A 25503-nucleotide genomic window follows, 5' to 3' on the forward strand; every position below is an offset into this window, starting at 1 on the left:
TTTCTCCCCACCCCAGGTGTTCTTTGACCTCATGAGAGAGATCAGAGCAAAGAAGATGTCAGAAAACAAAGACAAGAATGGCAAGAAAAGCAGCAAGAACAAGAAAAGTTTTAAAGAAAGATGTTGCTTACTGTGAAGGTCGAGGTGCTGGACCAAGTCGGTCGCCACTAAGGAGAGAGGGCAGGTTCCTCAAGCCAAGACTCCAGTCGACCTCTCGGCCTGTTCCCTGCTCTCCCCAACCTCATTCACACACGCTTCTATAAATGGGGAAAATATTTGTGAACCGGTGGCTGGCAGAAGAAATAAGCCCTTGACCGTGCAATGGGACGGCTCCTCTGTCGGGAGGTTTCAGAGTTTCCTCCTTCTTCTCCTTCCTAAAATAAGCCACGTATGTAGTGCTACAGGCAGGCGTTAGCCAAGTGTTAATTAAGAAGGACTGTCCTAGCTTCTTATTTTTTCCCCAGTTTTGTAACATTAGCGTCTTTTGTTTTGAAATAAAAGTGTCTTGTTTTATTAGATCTTGGGAAGCGAGGGTGGGGTGAGGCTCCCCCCACCCTTGTCAGCTCAACAGTAGTTCTCAGAAACATCCACTAGGTTCTAATGACGCTGGAAAATTGGGAGATTGTTTTGGGTCTCTTGGCCATACCCTGTGGCTCTGAAGCAGAGCTAAAAAAACAAAGTTGAATGGGGCCAAACAGATCAACACCAAGCTCAGAAATCCTTCTCAATATGAAATATGAAGGTTGTGCTCTTCATAGTTAAATAGCAGCCAGTTATGGTCTGTGTTGGCTGCTTTTCTCCTGTGGCATCCTGATTTCTGTGTAGGAGCTTCGTTTTTAATAAGCGACATGAAGACTCAAGAGCAATATACTGTATAAATGATATACTTTTCTAATCAGAATTTTTAAAAGAAGTCCTTTGGCGAAATCCTCTCCTAATTGCCACTCATAGGGTCAGGCCCCTCCTTCTCCACCTGTAACCCACGCTCTGTCCTGACCCACTCCTCCCTGCAGAGGTTGAGAGGACCTTTTCTTTTGTTTCTTTCAGTGTAGCCCAAGTTCTTCTGAAGAACGTGATGACTTAAGATTGTGTTCTAAAATGATGAAGCCAGAGCCTGTGCCAGACACCTGCTACCTCTCATAGAATTGCTCAGTAAATTCAGAAGAAGTGGAGAAGCCACTGCCCCTTTACTGCTGAGAATTGGCTGCTGTTTCTAATATAAATTTGTTTCTGAGACAGCCATCTAGTTAGTTAGAAAAAGATTTTTATGGATGAGATATTGTCTTTCTTGTATCAATATTCTGAATTCAGCAGTCAGAAAATTTTTCATGAGGAAAGGAGGACAGTGATAAAAACCTAGTACTCAGCATATTTTTTCCCCATTTTTTCAGAAGTGATATTTCATGTATAGGTGCCAAAAGTGAATTGGGGTGGGGAGAATGGGAACCCTTGGAATTTATGGTTATTATAGAAATTGTAGAAATTATGATCTGACTGGAAAACAAACAATCTTGTATCACCTCCCAAAGAATCATGGGCTTTTTTTCAATTAAAAAACAGAAATTTACAGTTTTTCAGAATTTCAGCCTTCTTATTTTATCCTTTTGTCATACATGTGAAACGTATTAAAGAAATGCACAGGTATTCATTATTGTTCTTGTTAGATGTTCTGCAAACTTTTATTTCAATTAATTTTTTGAATTGGGCTGGGGAAATAAATTTATAAGTATAAACAGTAATTTTAACTTCATCTTTCCTTTGGAAGAGAGAGACGACTACTCTTCTTAAAATTTAAAAAGTTGAAGGTAATCACACTCTTGCATTTTCTGAAACAACCTTTTTCTTCTCCTCCTAGTTCGCCACCTGTTTGATATATCAGTTCTGGTCGAGAGTAGGTAGGTTTGGAATACATACAAATAAATTAAGGATGGTATGAATTGTTCCATGCTATGGAGATTATTCTTAGTATATGCCATTAGTGTATTTCTGAAATTATATTTAACTGGATAGCAATCAGAAATGGATCTTCCCAACAAAATGATTTATAGAGATGAGATTCTTTTCCGTAGAAAAATAAGGAAGCAATGTTCTTTATAAATTTGAAACATACTACCTTGCTAAATGACTAGATACTGTGTCCATAGCCTAGCATTATTTTTCCAAAGTCTTCCTTCTAGAAATATTTGAGCACCTACTTGGTGTAGGCTCTATTCCAAGTGCTGGGATATTGTGTTGAACAAGATAGGCCAGAGCTCTATTCTCCTGGAGCTTATGCTTTAGTGAGGAAAGAGACAAATAATTGAAAATATCACAGCAAGTGCCTTGATGATCATAAAACTGGGTAATAGGATAGGAAATGTTTCTGGGCCATAGAGCTGATTTCAATTGGGTGGTCAACAGGCTTCTGAAAGGGAGTGACATTTAAGCTGAGACCTGAAGGAGCCACATGGCTGCAGTGTGATGAGTGGCAGAGCAGTAGAGAAAGACCTAACAAACAGGCTATAGATTCAAAAAGTGATGCAGGGGAAAAATACCTGGACATATAATTCCCTACAAGTGCCCTAGTTCATCAAATATCAGACACCACTGATGATAAGACATCCCCATAATTTACGTACCACTAAGGAAAAACCTGCCAAATTATGTGAATCCATCCTGACACCAATGACATGAATATGTGGGGAAAAAAATAGATTCTGTAGATTAGGTGAATTATGATATATAAATTTAAACAAAATGAAATTGGGGTATAAGATTCACCTATGTTGGTCTAAACACTATATTATAATAAAATAGTATAGAAGCTTAACAGTGGATAAGTATTAACAGTGGGAAAGTACCCCACGGTGTAGGCAGGGCTGAGGGCAGTGCCAACAACAGTGTACCTTGTGAGCCTGCACAACGGGTGACAGGTGGCACCACAGAGCACACTCACAGGTGGACAGCTCCAGTGGAGGAGTCCTCATCCTCTCCCAGTGGGAGTGCCCCAATTCCTCCTACCTTGCACCACATCTCAGAAGCGCAGCTCAGAAATGGGCTGGGGCTTCTATTCCAGCAGCTAGGAAGCAGACCCCACCCCTGACAGGGCTGCGACAGTCACAGAGCAAATAGGAGGTCCTGGTTAACATCTGGTGCAGGCTCTGGTCACAACACCAGTCACACCCCTATCAAGGTGGTAACAGCACACGCTGAGGAAAGAGGCAACAGGCACCCACACTAAAAGCAGCCCTGGCGCCGAGATGCTCCCACATAAAAATAGCCCTCCAAGACCACAGCAGATAATTGTTTCTCCTAAACTCATAGAGCAAGAGAAATATAAGTAAGTAAAATGAGGCAGCACAGGAACCACTCACAGTTAAAAGATCAAGAGAACACCCCTGAAAAACAATGAAATGGAGTCTAATAGACACCAAGTTCAAAAAGGAGATAATGAAAATACTGAAGGAATTAAGAAAAGCTATTGACAGAAATGCAGATTACTGTAAAAAACTAGAAGGAGTAACCAAGAAAAATTAGAAACCTCATTTGCTGAGATGAAAGCTGAGCTCAAGGCAGTGAACAGAAGAATGAATAATGCAGAAGAACAAATAAGTGATCTGGAAGATAGAATAGTGGAAATAACCCAACCAGGACAGCAGACAGAAAGCCAAATGAAAAAAAAAAAAAAAAAAAGAAAGCAATCTAAGAGACTTACTTATGGGATAATATAAAGTGTGCCAATCTATGCATAATAAGGATTCCAGAAGGAGAAGAAAGAGAAAAGGGGATTGAAAATGTATTTGAAGAAATTATGGCTGAAAACTTCCCAAACCTAAAGAAGGAAACATATCCAGATACAGGAAGCACAGAGGGTCCCCAAAAAAGATGAACACTACAGACCTACACCGAGACATCATATAATTAAAATGGCAAAAGTTAAAGAGGATTCTGAAGGCAGCAAGAGAAAAAGAGTTAATTACCAGGGAACCCCCATAAGGCTATCAGCTGATTTCTCTACAGAAATGCTGCAGGCCAGGAGGGAGATGCAAAATATGTTCAAAGTCCTAAGGGAAAAATCTGCAACCTAGGAAACGCTACCCAGCAAGATTATTATTTAGAATAGAAGGAGAGAGAAAGAATTTCTCAGACAAGCAAAAACTAAAAGAATACAGCAATACTAAACCTACCCTAAAGGAAATATTGGAAGGTCTTCTCTAAATATAAAAGAAGCAAGAAGCCATAGGAAAGAGGAAATCACAATTGGAAAGTAAATCACTTATATAAGCCAGTATACAGATTAAAAGGAAAAAAAAAATAAAATTCTTATGAAAGCAATGATAAGCACAATGAACAGCAAAAGGATAAACATGAAGATGTAAAGGAGGACATCAAAATCACAAAATGTGGAGGAGGAGAGTAAGAAAACGTAGATTTTTTTTTTTTTTTTTAGAATGTGATTGAACCTATATGACTATAGATTGAACCTATATGACTATCATCTAAAGCAAGCAGATACAGGAAGTGGTTAACTTCCTTGAAAGTTGTAAACAACTTTTCAATTTTACTTGAAAAAAAGGGTAACCACAAATCAAAAACATATAATAGATTCGCAAACACCAAAAAGAAGAGAACACAAGCATAATATAAAAGGAACACATCAAACCACAAAAGGAGAAAAAGAAAAAGGAACAAAAAAGAAACACAGAATCAACTGGAAAACAAGGCTGAAATGCCAATAAATAAATACATATTTATCAATAATTAGCTTAAATGTCAATGGGCTAAATGCTTCAATCAAGAGACAGAGAGTGGCACATTGGATAATAAAACAAGAGCCTACAATATGCTGTCTACAAGAGACCCACTTTAGGGTAAGGGACACACACAGACTGAAAGGGAGTGGAAAAAAGATACCTCCTGCAAACAGAAATGACAAGAAAGTGGGGATCACAATACTCATATCAGACAAAACAGACTTTAAAACAAAGGCCATAAAGAAAGATAAAGGACACTATATAATGACAAAAGGAGCAATACAAGAAGAGGATTTTACACTCGTCAACATATATGCACCTAACATAGGAGCACCCAAATACATAAATACTAACAGACATAAAGGGAGCAATTGACAGGAATACAATAGTAGTAGGAGACTAACACCACACTTACATCAATGGACAGATCTTCCAGACAGAGAATCGATAAGGCAACAGAGATCCTAAATGATACAATAGAACAGTCAGACTTAATTGATATTTTCAGGACATTACATCCCCCCCCCCAAACCAGAATATACATTATTTTCAAGTGCACATGGAACATTCTCTAGGACTGACCATATACTAGGGCACAAAACAAATCTTGATGAATTTAAGAATACAGAAATTATTTCAAGCATCTTTTCTGACCGCAATGGGATGAAACTACAGATCAACCTCAGAAAAAGAAAAGAGATAAAAACGATTACATGGAAACTAAACAACATGCTATTAAAAAAAAAAAAGGGTCAATGAGGAAATCAAAGGAAAATTTAAAATACCTCGAGACAAATGACAATGAAAACACAACCATACAAAATCTATGGGATGCAGCAAAAGCATTTCTTAGAGGGAAGTTCATAGCGATACAACCCTTCCTCAAGAAACAAGAAAAATCTCAAACGACCTAACCTACCACCTAAAAGAATTAGAAAAAGAAGAACAAACAAAACCTAAAGTCAGCAGAAGGAAGGAAATAATCAAATCAGAGAGAAAATAAATAAAATAAAGATTTGAAAAACAATAGAAAAAAATCAATAAAACCAAGAGCTGGTTCTTTGAAAGGGTAAACAAAATTGACAAACCTATGGCCAGGCTCACCAAGAAGAAAAGACAGAGAACCCAAATAAAATAAGAAATGAAAAAGGAGTAACATCAATTGATACTGCAGAAATACAAAATACCATAAGAGAATAATATAAACAATTATATGCCAACACATTTGACAACTTAGAAGAAATGGAAAAGTTTCTAGAAACATACAGCCCACCTAAATTGAATCAAGAAGAAATAGATAATTTGAACAGACCAATCACTAGAAGTGAAATAGAATCTGTTAAAAAAACAAACAAACAAACAAAAAAACCCAAAGAAACTCCCTACAAACAAAAGTCCAGGAACAGATGGCTTCACAGGTGAATTCTACCAAACATACAAAGAAGAATTTATACCGATCCTTCTCAAACTCTTCCAAAAGGTTGAAGAGGAAGGAACATTCCCAAAGACATTCTGTGAGGCCACCAGCACCCTAATACCAAAACCAGACAAAGATACCACCAAAAAAGAAAATTACAGGCCAATATCTTTGATGAATATAGATGCAAAAATTCTCAACAGAATAGTAGCGAATTGAAACCAACAACACATAAAAAAGATCATACACCACAACCAAATTGGATTCATCCCAAGTTCACAAGGATGGTTCAACATATGCAAATCAATTAGTGTGATATACTACAGCAACAAAGGACAAAAAGCACATGATCATCTCAATAGATGCAGAAAAAGCATTTGACAAAATTCAACATCGATTCATGATAGAAACTCTTACCAAAGTGGGTATAGGGGGAACATATCTCAACATCATAAAAGCTATTTATAACGAACCAACAGCCAATATAATACTGAAAAGCTGAAAGCCTTTCCACTAAAATTTGAAACAGGACAAGGATGCTCACTCTCACCACTTCAATTGAACATAGTATTGGAAGTCCTTGCCACAGCAATCAGACAAGAAAAAGAAAGAAAAGGTATCCAAGTTGGAAGGGAAGAGGTAAAACTGTCATTATATGCAGATGACATGAAACTATTTATAGAAAACCCTAAAGACTCCACACAAAAGCTACTAGAACTGATAAATGAATTCAGCAAGGTAGCAGGATACAAGAGTAACATACAGAAATTGGTTGCATTTCTTTAAACTGACAGTGAAATATCAGAAAGGGAATTCAAAAAAAAAACAACAACAAAAAAAACCTTTTAAAATCACACCCCCCAAAAAAGATACTTAGGAATAAACCTGACCAAGGAGGTGAAAGACTTTTATGCTGAGAACTATAAAACATTAATAAAGAAAACTGAAGATGATTCAAAGAAATGGAAAGATATCCCTTGGTCTTGGATTGGAAGAATTAATCTTGTTAAAATGGTCAAAGCAATCGACAGACTTAATGCAATTCCTATCAAATTACCCATGACATTTTTCACAGAACTAGAACAAATCCTTCTAAAATTTATATGGAAGTATAAAGGACCCAAAATTGCCACAGTAATCCTGAGGAAAAAGAACAAAGCAGGAGGCATAACCCTCCCAGACTTCAGGCAATACTGCAAAGCTACAGTAATCAAAACTGCATGGTATTGGTACAAAAACAGACATATGGATCACTGGAACAGAATAGAGAGCCCAAAAATAACCCCCTACACCTATGGTCAATTCTTTGACAAAGGAGGAAGAATATACAATGAAAAAGAGACAGTCTCTTCAGCAAGTCGTGCTGGGAGAGCTGGACAGCCTCATGTAAATCAATGAAGTTAGATCACACCCTCACACCATACACAAAAATAAACTCAAAATGGCTTAAAGAATTAAACATAAGACATGACACCATAAAACTCCTAGAAGAGAGCAGAGGCAAAAATTCTCTCACATAAATTGTACCTGTTTTCTTAGGTCAGTCTCCCAAGGCAATAGAAACAAAAGCAAAAATAAACAAATGGGACTTACACTTACAAGCTTTAATACAGCAAGGGAAACCATAAACAAAATGAAAAGACAACCTACAGACTAGGAGAAAATATTTGCAAATGATGTGACCAACAGGGGCTTAATTTCCAAATATACAAACAGCTCATACTCAAAAAACCAAACATCCCAGTCGAAAAATGGACAGATGACATAAATAGACATTTCTCCAAAGAAGACATACAGATGGCCAACAGGCACATGAAAAGATGCTCAACATGGCTAATTATTAGAGAAATGCAAATCAAAAGTACAATGAGGGATCACTTCACACTGGTCAGAATGGCCATCACTAAAAAATACACAAATAACAAATGCTGGAGAGGGTGTGAGAAAAGGGAAACTTCCTACACTCTTGGTGGGAATGTAAGTTGGTGCAGCCACTATGGAAAACAGTATGGAGTCTCCTCAAAAAACTCAAAATGGAGTTACCATATGATCCAGCAATCCCACTCCTGGACATATATCTGGACAAAACTCTAATTCAAAAAGATACATGCACCCTTATGTTCATAGAAGCATTGTTTATGATAGCCAAGACATGGAAGCAACCTAAATGTCCAAGAACAAATGAATGGATAAAGAAGATGTGGTATATATATATATATATATATATATACAATGGAATACTACTCAACCATAAAAAAGAACGAAATAATGCCATTTGCAGCAACTTGGATGGACCTAGAGATTATCGTACTAAGTGAAGTAAGTCAGAGAAAGACAAATATCATATGGTATCACTTATATGTGGAATCTAAAATACGACACATATGAACTTACCTATGAAACAGAAACAGACTCACAGACATAGAGAACAGACTTGTGGTTGCCAAGGGGGAGTTGGGTGGGGGAGGGATGGATTGGGAGTTTGGGATTAGCAGATCCAAATTATTATATATAGGATGGATAAACAACAAGGTCCTACTGTATAACACAGGGAACTATATTCAATATCCTGTGATAAACTGTAATGGGAAAGAATATGAAAAAGAATGTATATATATGTATAACTGAGTCACTCTGCTGTATACCAGAAACTGATACAACATTGTAAATCAACTATATGTCAATTTAAAAAAAGAAAAAACAGTGGGAAAGTACTAACATATACAGTTAATGTTAGTAGTAGTAAACTTGACTTTGGTATTTTTTTTAATTCATTAAAATTATTTAATCAAAATTATAAGTGCATGTGCTGGAAATTCTAATGGTCTAGAAGGGCTTGTAATGGAAACTCTACTTTTGCTCTTTCCCACTCCAGCTCTGTTCCTTGAAAGTCACATTTAACCATTTCTATTCTCACATCAGTGGTTAGATAACTCCTGTATTTCTAGATACTATTATTGCCTGGTAGGAGGGGAGCACTCACAATATAAGCATACCCCATACCACACAGGTGGGCGACCCACACACTGGAGAGTAATCATATCGCAGAAGTTCTCCCACAGGAGTGAGCGCTCTGAGCCCCACGCCAGGCTCCCCAGCCTAGAGGTCTGGCATCGGGAGGAGGAGCCCCCAGAATATTTGGCTCTGAAGGCCAGAGGGGGTTGTAAGCTGGTGGTGGATGTAGCGGGGACCTATGTGAACCCAGGCTGGAGGCAGATGTCTCGTGTCCTTGGCAGCGAAACCTGGCCCCACCCCATAGTCTGCAGGCTCCAGTGCTGGGACGCCTCAGGCCACACAACCAATGGGGCTGGAACGCACACTCACCCATCAGCAGACAGGCTGCCTAAAGACTTCTAGTGCCCACAGCCACCTCTAGACATGCCCAACCCCACCTACCAGTGGGCAGGCACCAGCCCCTCCCACCAGGAAGCCTGCACAAGCCTCTTGAGCAGCCTCACCCACCAGGGGGCAGACACCAGAAGCAAGGAAACTATGATCCTGCAGCCTGCTGAACTGAGTCTGCAAACACAGGTCAGAACCTACCCTGGGACCAGCTGGTCCTTGGGTGACAAGAGGGGAGTGTACTGCTGGGATACATAGGACATCACCTACAGAGAGCCACTTCAAGGTTGAGAAATGTAATTAAGCTACTACATGCGTAAAAATATAAATAGAAATTTAAACAAAATGAGACAGCAAAGGAATATGTCTCAGGAAGGAACGAGATAAAACACCAGAAGAACAACTAAGTGAAGTGGAGATAGGCAATCTACTAAGAAAGAGTTCAGAGTAATGATCATAAAGATGATCCAAGAATGTGGGAAAAGAATGGACACACAGACTGAGAAGTTACAAGAAGTTTTTAGCAAAGAGTTAGAAAATATAAAGAACAACCAAACAGAGTTGAACGATACAATAACTGAAATGAAAAATACATGAGAAGGAATCAATAGCAGAATAAATGAGGCAGAAGAATGAATCAGTGAGCTGGAAGGCAGAGCAGTGAAAATCACTGCCACAGAACAGAATAAAGAGAAAAGAATGAAAAGAAATGAGGACAGTTTAAGAGGCCACTGGGACAACATCAAACACACCAACATTCACATTATAGGGGTCTCAGAAGGAGAAGAGAGAGAGAAAGGGCCTGAGAAAATATTTGAAGAGGTAATAGCTGAAAACGTCTTGAACATAGGAAAGGAAACACTCATCGAAGTCCAGGAAGTGCAGAGCCCCATACAAGATTATCCCAAGGAGGAACATGCCAAGACGCATAGTAATCGAACTGACAAAAACTAAAGATAAAGAGAAAATATTAAAAGCAACAAGAGAAAAGCAACAAATAACATACAAGGGAATCCTCATAAGGTTATCAGCTGATTTTTCAGCAGAAGCTCTGCAGGCCAGAGGGAGTGGCATGAAATATTTAAAGTGAAAGGGAAAAACCTACCACTAAAAATACTCTACGCAGCAGCAAGTCTCTCATTCAGATTTGACAGAGAAATCAAAAGCTTTACATACAAGTGCTAAAAGAATTCAGCACCACCAAACCAGCTTTACAACAAATGCTGAAGGAAATTCTCTAGGCAGAAAAGAAAGGGCTACAACTAGAAACCAGAAAATTATGAAATGGGAAAGCTCACCAGTAAAGGCAAACATACAGTAAAGTTAGGAAATCATCCACACACAAATATGATATCAAAACCAGTAATCATGAGAGGAGGAGAGTACAAATGCAGGATATTTGAATGCATTTGAAGTTAAGAGATCAGCAACTTAAAACAATCATGTATATATGTAAATGGTTACATCAAAACCTCATGGTAACCACAAAAAAAATCTATAATACATATATACACAGAAAAAGGAAAAAAGAATCAAAACACAAAACTAAAGACAGTCATCAAATCACAAGAGAACTAAGAGGAAAGGAAGAAAAAAGACCAACAAAACAGATCCAAAACAATTTATAAAATGTCAATAAGAACATGCATATTAATAATTACCTTAAATGTAAATGGATTTAATGCTCCAAGCAAAAGACACAGACTGGCTGAATGGATACAAAAACAATACCTGTATATATGTTGTCTACAAGAGAACCACTTCAGATTTAGAGACATATACAGACTGAAAGTGAGGGGAAGGAAAAAGGTATTCCATGCAAATAGAAATCAAAAGAAAGCTGGAGTAGCAATAGTCAGACAAAATAGTCTTTAAAATAAAGACTGTTACAAGAGACAAAGAAGGACACTACATAATGATCAAGGGGTCAATCCAAGAAGAAGATAAAACAATTGAAAATATATATGCACCCAACACAGGAGCACCTCAATACATAAGGCAAATGTTAACAGCCATAAAAGGAGAAATTGACAGTAACACAATAGTAGTGGGGGACTTTAACACCCAACTTACATCAATGGACAGATCATCTAGACAGAAAAGCAGTAAGGAAACACAGGCCTTAAATGACACATTAGACCAGATGAACTTAATTGATATTTATAGAGTGTGCCACCCAAAAGCAGCAGAATACACATTCTTTTCAAGTGCACATGAAACATTCTTCAGGATAGATCACATGCTGGGCCACAAAGCAAGCCTTGATAAATTTAGGAAAACTGAAATCATATCAAGCATCTTTTCTGACCACAACGCTATGAAATTAGAAATCAAATACAAGCAAAAAAATGCAAAAAACACAGACACATGGAGGCTAAACAATATGCTACTAAACAATCAAAGGATCACTGAATAAATCAAAGAGGAAATTTTAAAAATACCTAGAGAAAAATGAGAATGAAAACACAGGGATACCAAACCTGTGGGACACAGCAAAAGGAGTTCTAAGAGGGAAGTTTATAGCAATACAAGCTTACCTCAGGAAATAAGAAAAATCTCAAACAATGTTAAGTTACACCTAAAGCAACTAGATAAAGAAGGACAAGCAAAACTCAAAGTTGGTAGAAGGAAAGAAGTCATAAAAATCAGAACAGATAAGTGAAATAGAGACTAAGAAAACAATAGAAAAGATCAATGAAACTAAAAGTTGGTTCTTTGAAAAGATAAACAAAATTGATAAACTTTTAGCCAGACTCATCAAGAAAAAAAGGGAGAGGGCCCAAATCAATAAAATAAGGGGTCTTCCCTGGTGGTCCGGTGGTTAAGACTCCATGCTTGCACTGCTGGGGGCACAGGTTCGATCCCTATTCAGGGAACTAAGATCCCACATGCTTCATGGTGTGGCCAAAAAATAAATAAAAATAAAATAAAATAAAACAAAACAAGACAAAATAACAAATGAAAAAGGAGAAGTTACAACTGACACCACAGAAATACAAAGGACCATAAGGGACTACTATAAGCAACAATATGCCAATAAAATGGACAACCTAGAAGAAATGAACAAATTCTTCGTAAGGCATAATCTCCCAAGACTGAACCAAGAAGAAATAGAAAATATGAACAGACCAGTTACAAGTACTGAAATTGAGTCTCTGATTACAAAACTGTGAACAAACAAAAGGCCAGGACCAGACGGCCTCACCTGGAAACTCTATCAAACACTTAGAGAAGAGTTAACACCTACCCTTCTGAAACTATTCCAAAAAATTGCAGAGGAAGGAACATTTTCAAACTCATTCTACGTTTGGTAGAATTTACCTGTGAAGCCATCTAGTCCTGGACTTTTGTTTGTAGGAAGGTTTTGTTGTTGTTGTTGTTTTGTGGGGGGGAGGGTTGTTGTGGTTTTTTTTTTTTTTTTTTTTTTTTTTTACAGATTCTATTTCACTTCTAGTGATTGGTCTGTTCAAATTATCTATTTTTTCTTGATTCAGTTTTGGATGGGCTGTATGTTTCTAGAAACTTGTCCATTTCTTCTAGGTTGTCAAATTTGTTGGTATATGAATATTCATAGTATTCTCTTAAGGTTTTTTGTATTTCTACGGTATCAGTTGATGTTACTCCTTTTTCATTTCTTATTTTGTTTAATTGGGTTCTCTCTCTTTTCTTCTTGGTGAGCCTGGCCAAAGGTGTGTCAATTTTGTTTACCCTTTCAAAGAACCAGCCCTTGATTTTATTGATTTTTTTCTATTTTTTTAAATTTCTATTTTATTTATTTCCTCTCTGATTTTGATTATTTCCTTCCTTCTGCTGACTTTAGCTTTTGTTTGTTCTTCTTTTTCTAATTCTTTTAGGTAGTAGGTTAGGGTATTTGAGATTTTTCCTTTTATGAGGAAGGCCTGTATGGCTATGAACTTCCCTCTAAGAACTCCTTTTGCTGCATCCCGTAGATTTTGTAAGGTTGTGTTTTCATTGTCATTTGTCTCAAGGTATTTTTAAAAATTTCCTCTTGGATTTCACTGTTGACGCATTGGTTTTTTATTAGCATGTTGTTTAGTCTCCATGTAATCAGTTTTTTTCTCATTTTTTTTCCTGTGTTTGACTTCTAGTTTCATGCCGCTGTTGTCAGAAAAGATGCTTGAAATAATTTCTAGACTCTTAAATTTGTTGAGGCTTTTTTTCTGCCCCAGTATGTGGTCAGTCCTCGAGAATGTTCCATCTGCACTTGAAAAGAATGTGTATGCTGCTTTGTTTTCGTTTGGGGTTTTTTTTTGTTTTGTTTTGTTTTTGGTTTTTTTTGGAGGTAATTTCCTGAAAAGATAAATTAAGTCTAACTGTTCTATTGTATCATTTAGGATCTCTGTTGCCTTATTGATTTTCTGTGTAGACGATCTGTCCATTGATGTCTGGGGGTGTTAAAACCTCCTATGTTATTGAATTCCTGTCAATTTCTCTGCTAGTATTTGTTTTATGTATTTGGGTACCCCTATATGGGGTGCATATATGTTGATGAGTATAACATCCTCTTCTTGTATTGATCCTTTTATCGTTATAGAGTGTCCTTCTTTATCTTTCCTTATGGCCCATGTTTTAAAGTCTATTTTGTCTAATATGAATATTATGACCCCTGATTTTTCGTCCTTTCCATTTGCATGAAATATATTTTCCATCCCCTTACTTTCAATCTATGTGTGTCTATTGCCCTAAAATGGGTCTCTTGTAGGCAGCATATAGTGGGCACTTGTTTTATTATCCAATCTGCCACTCTCTCTTTTATTTATTTTTAAATTAATTTTTATTGGAGTATAGTTGATTTACAATGTTGTATTAGTTTCCGCTGTATATGTCTTTTAATTGGAGCATTTAGTCCACTGACATTTATGATAATTATTGATAATTTATTGACATTTTAAACCTTGCTTTCTAGTTGATTCTGTATTTCTTCTTTGTTCCTTTCTTTTTGTTTTTCCTTTTGTGGTTTGATGATTTCCTCTTATTTCATGCTGTGTTCTCGTCTTTTTCGTTTTTTGTGAATCTATTGTATGTTTTTTACTTGTGGTTACCTTGTTTTTCAAGTATGTTAACCCCTTCCTATATCTACTTGCTTTAGACTGATAGTCATTTAGGCTCAAACACAGTCTAAAAAAAAAAATCTTACTATCCTTCCCCCCATTTCACAATTTTGATGTCCTCTGCTACATCTTCATGTTTATTATTTTGCTGTTCATTGTGGTTATCCTTGCTTTCACAAAATGTTTATTTTAATTAAAAAAAAAGTTTTAACCTGTATACTAGCTTATTTAAATGATTTACTTTCTGATTCTGATATTGTTTTTCCTATAGCTTCTTGCTTCTTTTCTTTTGTTTTTAATTAATTAATTAATTTGTTATTTATTTTTGGCTGTGTTGGGTCTTTGTTGCTGCGTGCAGGCTTTCTCTAGTTGCAGCGAGCGGGGGCTACTCTTAGTTGCAGTGAGCAGGCTTCTCATTACAGCATCTTCTCTTGTTGCACAGCATGGGCTCTAGGCACATGGGCTTCAGTAGTTGTGGCTCGTGGGCTCTAGAGCACAAGCACAGTAGTTGTGGCTTAGTTGCTCTATGGCATGTGGGATCTTCCCAGACCAGGGCTCAAACCCGTGTCCCCTGCATTGGCAGGCACATTCTTAACCACTGCGCCACCAGGGAAGTCCCTTCTTTTCTATTGAGAGAAGACCTTTCAATATTTCCTTTAGGATAGGTTTAGTATTGCTGTATTCTTCTAGTTTTTGCTTGTCTGAGAAATTCTTTCTCTCTCCTTCTATTCTAATTGATTATCTTTCTGGGTAGAGAATCCTAGGTTGCAGATTCTTCCCTTTCAGGACTTTGAATATGTCTTGCCACTCTATTCTGGCCTGCAGAATTTCTGTACAGAAATCAGTTGATAGCATTATGGGGGTTCCCTGGTAATTAACTCTTTGTTTTTCTCTTGCTGCGTTTAGAATCGTCTTTAACTTTTGTCATTTTAATTATAATATGTCTTGGTGTAGTCTGTTTGTATTCATCTTGTTTCGGATCCTCTGTGCTTCCTGTATCTGGATATCTGTTTCCTTCTTTAGGTGTGGGAAGTTTTCAGCTATAATTTCTTCAAATACATTTTGATCCCTTTTTCTCTTTCTTCTCCTCTGGAATCCCTATTATGTGTAGACCGGCACGCTTCATATTATCCCATAGGTCACTTATTGTGCTTTAACTTTTTTTCATTTGGCTTTCTGTCTGCTGTTCTGGTTGGGTGATTTCCATTTTTTCTATCTTCCAGGTCACTTATTTGTTTTTCTGCGTTATTCATTCTGCTCTTCGTTGCCTTTAGCTCAGCTTTTGTCTCAGGAAATGAATTTTCTAATTTTTCTTGGCTCCTCCTTATAGTTTCTAGTTCCTTTTTACATTAATTTGCATTTCTATCGATAGCCTTTCTTTATTCCTTCAGTATTTTCATTATCATCTCCTTTTGGAACTTGGTGTCTATCAGACTAAAGAGGTCTGTTTCATTGTTTGTTCTTTCAGGGAAATTCTCTTGATCTGTTAATTGGAAGTGCTTCCTCTGCTTCCTCATTTTACTCATATTTCTCTTACTCTGTGACTTTAGGAGAAACAATTATCTACTGTGGTCTTGGAGGGCTATTTTAACGTGAGAGCATCCCTGTGTATCTTGCATGGTTTTAATATTCTTGGTGCGAGGACTGTTTTTAGTGTGGATGCCTGCCTCATCTTCCCTCAGCGTGTGCTGGCCATTATCCCCTTGATAGGGGGTGTGCAGATGCAGTGGCTGGTGCCCACCCCCGGAGTCTGTGGCAGCGGTGTGGAACCCATATTTAGAGTCAGTAAAAATATTTAATTTTTTAACCTTCCCTAATTGCAAAGCTCTCATTCATGCTATTAGCTTGGGCTCCTGGGCTGATCCTGGAGTGGCAGGGCCTTGGCTTCTATGACTTCACCTAGGCTAACTGGCATACCCTGCCTTTCAGGTTCCCATGTCTATATTACTCCTCCTGTTGGTAAACCATTTGACCTCTGGGTTATCAAGGGGTTCATCTAACAGATCAGACCTGCTGTAGTAATTTTGTGCTATGGTTTCTATCCACTGTTGGAATAGGTCTCCATTCTTGACAGCTGGAAGCAGATCTGCAGAGTTCAGGGCTTGACACACTTTTAAGGGAATATCAGGGGTGTCCATTAAGAGGGCCTGACATCTTCTTAACCTTCCCCCAGTCAACCAATGATGTCCTTTGACCACCAGCATAGACTGTACCTGATGAAGGGTTAATTCATCTAAGTGTTGTCCCAGGATGAGCTTGGAAGCTCATTAACCAATGGGGCTGTGGCTGCTACTGCCCACGGGCAGCTTGGTCATCCCAGGGCTACTGAGTCCAGCTGTGTTGAGAAGTAAGCCACTGGTCTCTGATCTGGTCCCAGCTTTCGGGTCAGGACTCCTGGTGCCCTCCCTGACCTCTGGTGAACATGTAGGGTGAAGGGCTTGTCCAAATTTGGAAGCCCCTGTGCTGGTGCTCTACTCAACTCTGTCTTTAGAATCTCAAAGGCCCACTGCTGGTCCCTATTCCACTGAAGGGGTTCCCTTTCTCCTCCCTTTAGAGTCTCATATAGAGGTTTGGCTATAAGGCCACAATTTGGGATCCAGATAGGGCAGAACCCAGCCATCCCCAGAAAGCCTTGGAGTTGCCTCTGTGGTTGGAGATGGTAATGCACTCATTGGGGTTTTTCCCTCTGTGGCCAAGGCTCAAGCCCCTGGGGTCAAAACAAATGCTAAATACTGAACCCATTGCTGTGAGATCTGAGCCTTAGATGGGAAGACTTTCTATCCCCTTTCTGCCAGAAAATTAGGATTTTAACAGTATTTTGATCTGAATCTTGCTTTTTCTCACTACTTATCAATAAATTATCAACATATTATAGCAAGAGTTCTCTCCTCAGGGCTCAGTTCCCTCAGCTTCCTTGACAACATGTTTCCAAAAAGATGGGGGCTGTCCTAAAAATCCTGCAGAAGCACTGCCTCAGTATTTTGGGGAGCCTTCAGCATGTCAAGGTCCCTCCGTTCAAAGGCAAAAAGGTATTGAGAGTCTGGATGAAGGGGAATTCAGAAGAATGCATCTTTGAGGTAAAAAGCAGAGAAATACCGAGCGCTCCCCAGCACTTTGGTGAGGAGGGTATGTGGTTTGGCACCAGTGGGTGGATAGGGATGACGGCCTCATTCAGTGCTCCCAAGTCTTGCACAAACCCACACTCCCCGTTAGGCTTCTGAGCAGGGAGCACCGGCGTGTTGGAAGGGGATCGGCAGGGCCTAATGAGTCCATGTTTTAGGAATTTGCTGAGCAGCTGTTGGATCCCCTCATGGCCTCAGGCTTTAAAAGATACTGTCTCTTCCAGGGATATTTTTCCTTCATCGTATTTCTATTGGGGGAATACATTTTGCCCTTCCTGGCACCGAGGTATCCCCAACTGCACAATCTACTTGTTCTTTCATTTCCTGGGGGATGTCTTGGGGAATATTTGGATGACCAGCAGGTGGGTCATCTGGGGCTACTAATAGATGCATTCTCTGTTTGAATTCTTTACCTCCTTGGATTTTATCCAGTCCTAAGAACATACTAGCTCCAATTTATTTAGCAAATCTCTTCCGTGGAGGGGGACAGGGCATCGTGGCATATACAAAAAGGATAATAATAATAATGGGCCAGACTCCGCAGGCAATGGGAGAAGTAAATCGCCTTCCCTTTGGCTGTCCATCAACTCCCATCACAGGACAGTCATGGTTGGGGAGGGGGCTGCCCGGCCAAGTCACAACAGAGCAGGTGACTCCAGTGTCTACAAGAAACTCAGTTCTCCGACCTGCCACATCGAGGGTGAAGTGAGGCTCCACTGGAGAAATGAGGACAGACAAAGTGGGATCTGGAGCCGGGCAGGCACTCGGGCCATCAGTCGGTGTGCGGGAGTCTCTCATCCGAGATATTCACAGGGAACTGGGGCTGGGTGGGGCTGCCCCTCGGGCGTCTCACAGGAGGGCACTCAGGACATTTCCCCCTTCCAGTGCCCCCCCTGCTGACAAAAGGAACGTTGGTTCAGGCCCAGGCAGCTTCTTGGTGGGGTCTGTCCAGACTTCTCAGCCCTCCAGGGTTCCACTCAAGATGGCAGGTGAATCAGAGAAGCCAGAAGCTGCGTTTTCTTTATTAGCCTTTTTATCCTTATTGGCCTCCTCCATTAAGTCTCAGTCATTATTGTCAACTGAAAAAAAATGCACAACGTGAGAGTTGTGAGTTGTTTTATTTGGGGCAAATTGAGGACTATAGCCCAGGAGACAGCCTTTCAGATAGCTCTGAGAAGCTGCTCCCAAGGGGTAGGAGGAAGGTCAGTATGTATGTGATTTTGGTGAAGGGGGTACATGCTGTCCAGTCAAGCACAGATTTTTACAGAAGGCTGCTGCTTGTCACGAGAAGCAGACGTCACCATTTATGATTTTAGTGCTTTTCTAGATACGAGGAGAAACAGGAATTGGGGTCATAAAATCTTGTCCTGAAAATATCTAACTATCTGAAGGCCTGTTCTGCCAGTTTTTCCCAGAGCACAGAGAGCCTCATTTCTTTCTTTTTTTTTTTTTTCTTTAAAGGAATTCCTTTATTTTTATTATTTATTTATTTATTTTTGGCTGTGTTGGGTCTTCGTTTCTGTGCGAGGGCTTTCTCCAGTTGCGGCGAGCGGGGGCCACTCTTCATCGCGGTGCGTGGGCCTCTCACTATCGTGGCCTCTCGTTGCAGAGCACAGGCTCCAGATGCGCAGGCTCAGTAGTTGTGGCTCACGGGCCTAGTTGCTCTGCGGCATGTGGGATCTTCCCAGACCAGGGCTCGAATCCATGTCCCTTGCATTGGCAGACAGATTCTCAACCACTGCGCCACCAGGGAAGCCTGAGAGCCTCATTTCTGCTCTCCACCCTGAGCTCCTTTCAGTGGGTGTTGAAGGTCAGCTTAATCCTTGCAGAGGTGGATGGCAAGTGCCAATGTTTAGCTGGCAGCGCTCCCTCATGGTCATAAATTCGGCCATGGTTTGGGAGGCGTTTCGTGGCCATTTCATCCCATGGTGCTAGGAAGGCTCATTCCTAAGTCTGGCAAAGATTTTGTTGATAGGCCACTCAATGTGCTAGTACTGGACTAGGCCTTATCAACAGTAACCAAAGGTCTCTGGACCACCTGTCTTACTAGTCTGTTATGGTCCAGGAAAAAATTCCCTCTTGCATCTTCCCATGTCTAGAGTTGCACTATTACAATCATTGCTCTCATACAGAACCATATAGTTGATCAACCGCTTCAAGTCTCTTAGTCATCATTATTTTTGTTGGAGGCTCAGTCACACATTTGGTAATATAAGAAACAATAATCTTGTAAAACAGGCAAAATACAAATAATATAGCTAATAACATTAATAGAGTTATAAGTAAATATTTAAGCCAAGAACTTCCCACGGCAAACCAGTTTTTGAAGAGGTCGTCAAGACTTAGGACTTAAGGCAGAAATCCGATTTTTCATATGAGTCATTAAATGTGTTCTATTAGGGGATTCAGGTATGAAATCAGGTGTGAAAACACAGCATTCGGTTTTAATTATGGCACAGGTGCCTCCGTGAGATGCTGTAAAGATGTCAAGGGCCATGCCGTTTTGTAGTACCACTCTTCTCATCATAGAGACCCCAGAATTCGGTAGGCTAATAGCCTGGTTACAATCATTTAAAGCCTGTTGAGTGAATTTTGTTAAGGCTTCCATATGGCCGATTATATTCTCCAATCCTATCGAAGGCGCAAAAATAGCTGCTAAGTGGTCGTACCAGCGGAATACAGATCTCTTGACGCATAGGGCTCACACCAGTGGTAAATTGGCTGGGGTCATCTCTAAATTGTTACGTATATGACCTTGAATCCATGGGAATCCCAGGGTACATCTTCCTATCCATCCCAGCGGAAGCCAAGGCCATAAATTAGTACTGCAAATCCACTGAGTTCCATTCATGTGACCCAATGAATCTCTGGTTGTCTGACCCAGTCGATTCCATACAAATCCTTATCTCTAAGGGTAATAATATGTAGGCATCGTTCATAAGGCACCCAGCCTAATTTCCTAATGTTACTAGGCTGATCATTCTTAGTATGATTTAATTGTTCCCAACATAGAGAAGCCTTTAAACTTAAATAGCCTGGTATTAAGCACATAAATCCATCCCATAATTGTTGGAGGTTTTCTTCTACTAAATGGGAGGTTACAGTTTTTGATTGAGACTTAGACTGTTGTTCTAACTGAGCTTGAGTGACCATAAAAGGAAGTTTATTTTTTTGGCCAGGGTCAGAGCAGGTACTATTAATTGGCCAGGTGAGGGGATTCCCACCTAGTAATATCAATAGTAGCCAGAACAGGACTGAAATTTCTTTCTTCTAAAATAAATTTCCTAAGAGTCAACCAATTAGAGCCTTGGAGGGGAGAAATCCACCAAGGTAACCCAGAAGTACTGGACACAGGTAACTGGCCACAAACCCAACAACTGGATTGATTTTTAAAACTAGCATAGGATCATGCCTACGATAGAAAAACATTTGATTCACATACAAAGGTCCAAGAAGTCAAAAAAACACTATAAATGATCATACGAGTCAGGTCCAGCATCTTGGGTAAGCTGTCTACTTCTGATGTCGTCTTCTTCTAATCCTGGTGGGAGCGTAGTTTCTCCTCTGTGTGAACATCGTTTTAAGGTGAGTTTGAGGTCAGCAGTCCTCGCTGTAGACCCGTCCGGTGCAGGGGTCCTTTTTAAGTGGGAAATATGAATCCAAGAGTCAATTCCCTTTAGTTTTGCTGCACGTGAGCTAGTTAAGAGTACCTGGTAAGGGCCTTTCCATCTGGGTCGTAGTGAGCCCTTTAAATGATGTCTTTTCCAATATACATAATCTTCAGGTTGTAAATCGTGGGATAGCTGATCTTCATCCAAAGATAGATTACTATGATAGCCTTCAGAAACAAGCTTAGAATGCTCTTTTAGGAGCTTGATTGAGCTTTTACAATAATGTAACATGTCCCCTTTTAACAACATAGATTCATACAATCCTTCACCTAGTCTCACTGGTCTGCCAGTTATAATTTCAAAAGGAGACAAATGATGTTTCCCAAAGGGAGTAGATCTTAGGTTGAGAAGGACCAATAGAAGGGCCTTCCGCCAGGGTAAGGAATAAACATCTACAGTTTAGCCAATTGGGTTTTAATTGTTCCATTTGTTCTTTCTGCTAACCCGGAGAACTGGGGGTGGTAAGCACAAAGGAAATGCTGCATAATTGGCCAGGTTTTGCAAATTTCCTTGACAACTTGTCCAGTAAAGTGGGTTCCCCTATCACTATGTATTTCTGAAGGGACTCCCCATGCGGGAATCGCCCTTTCTAATATTAATTTGCCTACTGACTGCGCAGTGGCCCTTCTGCATGGGAATGCCTCAAGCCAACGTGAAAACATGCAAATCATAACAAGTACGTACTGGTAACCTTGAGAGGGGGGCATTTGGGTAAAATCCATCTGCCAAATTTCAAAAGGGCCAGCAGGTAATGGAAAGCTTCCCTGAGAACTGTATAATGGCTTTCCTGGGTCATATTTTGGACATGTGGTGCATCTAGAATAAACTTTCTGAGCTATAGTGAAGGAAGGCTTCCAAAAATATTATTTACCCCACAATACCATCTTATCCAGGTTCCAGTGAGTCAACTCATGAATATATTGTAAAATGGGGTGTTGAGCTCCAAAAGGAAGGATAGGCTTCCCGTTTGGGCCTATCCAGAGCCCTTTACTGGAGTCAAACCTTCCTCCTTTTTGTTTCGAAGTATCCTTTTCTCCTTTTGGTGCCGTCCCCTGGAAATTTAATGGGGTGTCAGTAAAGTTACTGGGAGGCTGAAAAGAGAAAACAGCTGTTAATTGACTGTTATCCTTCTGCAGAGCTGCTGTCTTGGTGGCGTGATCAGCTAAGGAGTTGCCTTTTGCTTCTGTGGAGTCAGGCTTTGAATGACCTGATACTTTAATGATAGTTAGTGCACTTGGTAGCAGAATTGAATCCAATAATTCTGTAACTTATCTCCCTTTTTAAAAAAAAATTTTTATTTACTGATTTTATTTTTGGCTGTGTTGGGTCTTTGTTGCTGCTCACGGGCTTCTCATTGCGGCGGCCTCTCTTGTTGCAGAGCACGGACTCGAGGCATGCAGGCTCAGTAGTTGTGGCACACGGGCTTAGCTGCTCCGTGGCATGTGGGATCTTCCCGGACCAGGGCTCGAACCCACGTCCCTGCATTGGCAGGCGGATTCTCAACCACTGCGCCACCAGAGAAGTCCCATATAGTGGCTGAGCTATTAAATAAAAATTAGGAATTCAATTCCTACAGTAGCCTGCAAGGCCCAAAAATCCCCTTAATTGCCTTTTTGTCTTTGGGACAGGGAAGATTAGAATGACTTTCACTCTATCCAGATCAATTAAAAGTCCTTCTTTAGCTATCCTATGTCCTAAATATTTCACACTAGTCTTACAGAATTGCAATTTCTCTTTGGACACTTCATGTCCCTTTAAGCCTAGCTTCTGAGGTAAATACAGGGTGTCCTGCTGGCTCTTTTTCAAGGAATTTGAACACAGCAGCAAATCGTCTACATGTTGTATCAAAATTGACTTGAGGAAAATCCAGATCATCTAGATCGGCTTTTAATATCTGGGAGAAGGAAGTGGGGCTTTCGGTATAGCCTGTGGCATATTCGGTATAGCCTGTGGCACGTATATTACCGTTCATTCCAAGTAAAGGCCAAAAATACTGGTCATCTGGATGTACAGGGATGCTAAAAAACGCACTACAGAGACTGTCACAGAAAACAGGTCACTGCTTTTAGGGATATAGGACGGTAAGGAACGGGGGTTTGACACTAAAGAATGACGGAGTAATAATAGCATTGATAAATCTGAAGTCCTGTACCAAACTCCAACCCTTGCCATCGGGTTTTTTTAACTGGCAGAATGGGAATTTTACAAGGGCTGGTGCAAGGCACAATAAGCCCTTCCTCAATGTAAGCTGATATTAAAGGTTTTATTCCTTCTATGGCCTCCTGCCTTAATGGATATTGACGAATACTGGGCAGGGGCTTATCCTTACCTATAGTAATTTTGATGGGGGATGCAGAATGTATTCTTCCAATGTCAGTAGAATCAAGTGCCCATAATTCTTTAGGTGCTAAGCCTAGCAATTTGTCTTGTTCAGTGTCAGCCTCATCATGAGTCATGAACATTATATGATGAAGGAAGTCTGATTGATCCTTTAGATCTAGAAATATTTCTCCTTTAGGAGTAAAGGAAATACGGGCTTCATAAGCTTCTAATAGGTCTCTACCTATCAGGTGAACAGGAGCACTTTCTACTAGAAAAAATGGAGTGTCTTCCTTTAAGTTCCCCTAAGTAGAATTCTAAAGGTAATGATTTAAGAGCCTTAGTGCGCATTAGAAACCCCTACTGTCTGTATCGAGGTATTACTCCGAGGCAGAGAGTGTTTAATTTTGGTGGGGTTCAAAACTGAAAAGGTGGCCCCTGTATGTATTAGAGCTTTATGGTTTCTCCTTGTATAATCATTTATACTTCTCCCAGGGTGTTAGAGGGGAGAAAGTAAAAGACTCCCCACATTCCCTCGGAGCAGCCCTATTCTTGTTTAACTCAAAATTCTGGTCTAAAATCCAGTTTTCCTTCTAGGTTTCTCCTTAACTTGCAGTTCACTTTGTGATGCCCTGGTTTTCTAAAGTAAAAGCAAACTTTGGGTTTCTCTACCAGTTGGGGATTAAACAGGGGTCGGTTAACCTTTGACTGGCATTGAGTACTTAATTGGCGCAATTGAAGGTTCATAATTTTTGTAGATACCCCCTTTTCTTTTTTTTTTTATGGTCTTGAAAAGGTGGTCAGCCAGTGTAACAAGGGTGTTGGTATGTAACGTGGACCAACCTAGATTGTGTCTTTTGACTAGAGTAGATAAATCCTCATCTAAGCCTTCTAAAAAGGTGGAGTTAAGCAAAGGATCATTTTGGTGGTTAGAGAATGGTTCAGGTGTCAAGCCAGAATAGTGCTTAAAAGTGTTTTACAAACCTTTCCTAATAGTCCAGAATTGATTCATCCAATCTTTGCTTCACTGTTGAATCTCTGTCCAGTCTACGGTTTTTGGGGAAAAGCTCTAGGATCAGTTCAAGTAATTTCTGAGCTAATTCCTTACATTCAATGAGAGCCTGTGGTTCAAAGTCCATAAAGGAGCATTTCCATCCTGCTTTCCTTATACCTTCCCTTGCTTTGCGTTCAGAAACTAACAGCTGTATTTATTGATATAGATCTGAAAACCTGGGCTCATAGGTCCGAATGGTCCACTGAAATTCCTTAGCAAATCCCAACGGATCCTGACTTGGATCGGGAAATTCCTTAGCTAAGGCTCTAAGTTCTGTTTGGGTCCAGGGTGTGTACACAAGCACTGAGGACGGTTCATTTCTCCCTGTAATAGGTTTCTCCTTAAAGGGAGCTATAATCACTTCTGATTTTTTATCCTCTTTGCTGGGGAAGAGGGAGCAGCAGGAGACAGAAGAAGAGAAGAGCTGGAAGAGGAAAGGAGATGATGGTGTCTGGGCTGGGCAGTTCAGATAGAAGAGGACACGTGGGAGGGTAGAGGGAAAGACTGAGTCAGCGCTAGTGGCCTCTTTTTAGTTGCGATATAGTTTCAAGCAATTTCTTCTTGGTTTCCTGCAAAGAAATTACTCTATCATTTCCTCTTTTAGAAGCTTCTAAATACGAGTCAAAGTAAGCATTCCATTCAGTCTGTTTGATCTTTTTTTTGTGTGTGTGGGGGAGTATCGGAGTATAATTGCTTTACAATATTGTGTTAGTTGCTGCTGTACAACAAAGTAAATCAGCTATGTGTATACACATCTCCCCTCCTTCTTGGAC

At 39.8% G+C, this 25503-nt stretch overlaps 1 protein-coding gene and 1 long non-coding RNA gene across 6 annotated transcripts in view; one reads left to right on the top strand and one right to left on the bottom strand.

The window, feature by feature from the left end:
• RALB (RAS like proto-oncogene B) overlaps positions 1 to 1572 on the top strand; it is a 62206-nt gene extending 60634 nt beyond the window's left edge. For all 5 annotated transcript variants that reach the window (XM_082464741.1, XM_082464745.1, XM_082464742.1 and 2 more), the window contains one exon: positions 17 to 1572. In XM_082464741.1, coding sequence (XP_082320867.1) covers positions 17 to 136 — 120 coding nt within the window. In that variant the 3' untranslated portion in view covers positions 137 to 1572. The remainder of the gene's footprint in view (positions 1 to 16) is intronic.
• On the bottom strand, positions 1176 to 25503 carry LOC309662285. Its single transcript, XR_014264615.1, has 2 exons — positions 19451 to 25503; positions 1176 to 19113 (listed from the first exon to the last, which is right to left on the bottom strand). It is a non-coding gene; the product is annotated as an uncharacterized lncRNA (long non-coding RNA).

The sequence above is a fragment of the Balaenoptera physalus genome (assembly GCF_965194825.1).
Source record: "Balaenoptera physalus genome assembly, chromosome: 6".
Lineage (NCBI taxonomy): Eukaryota > Metazoa > Chordata > Mammalia > Artiodactyla > Balaenopteridae > Balaenoptera > Balaenoptera physalus.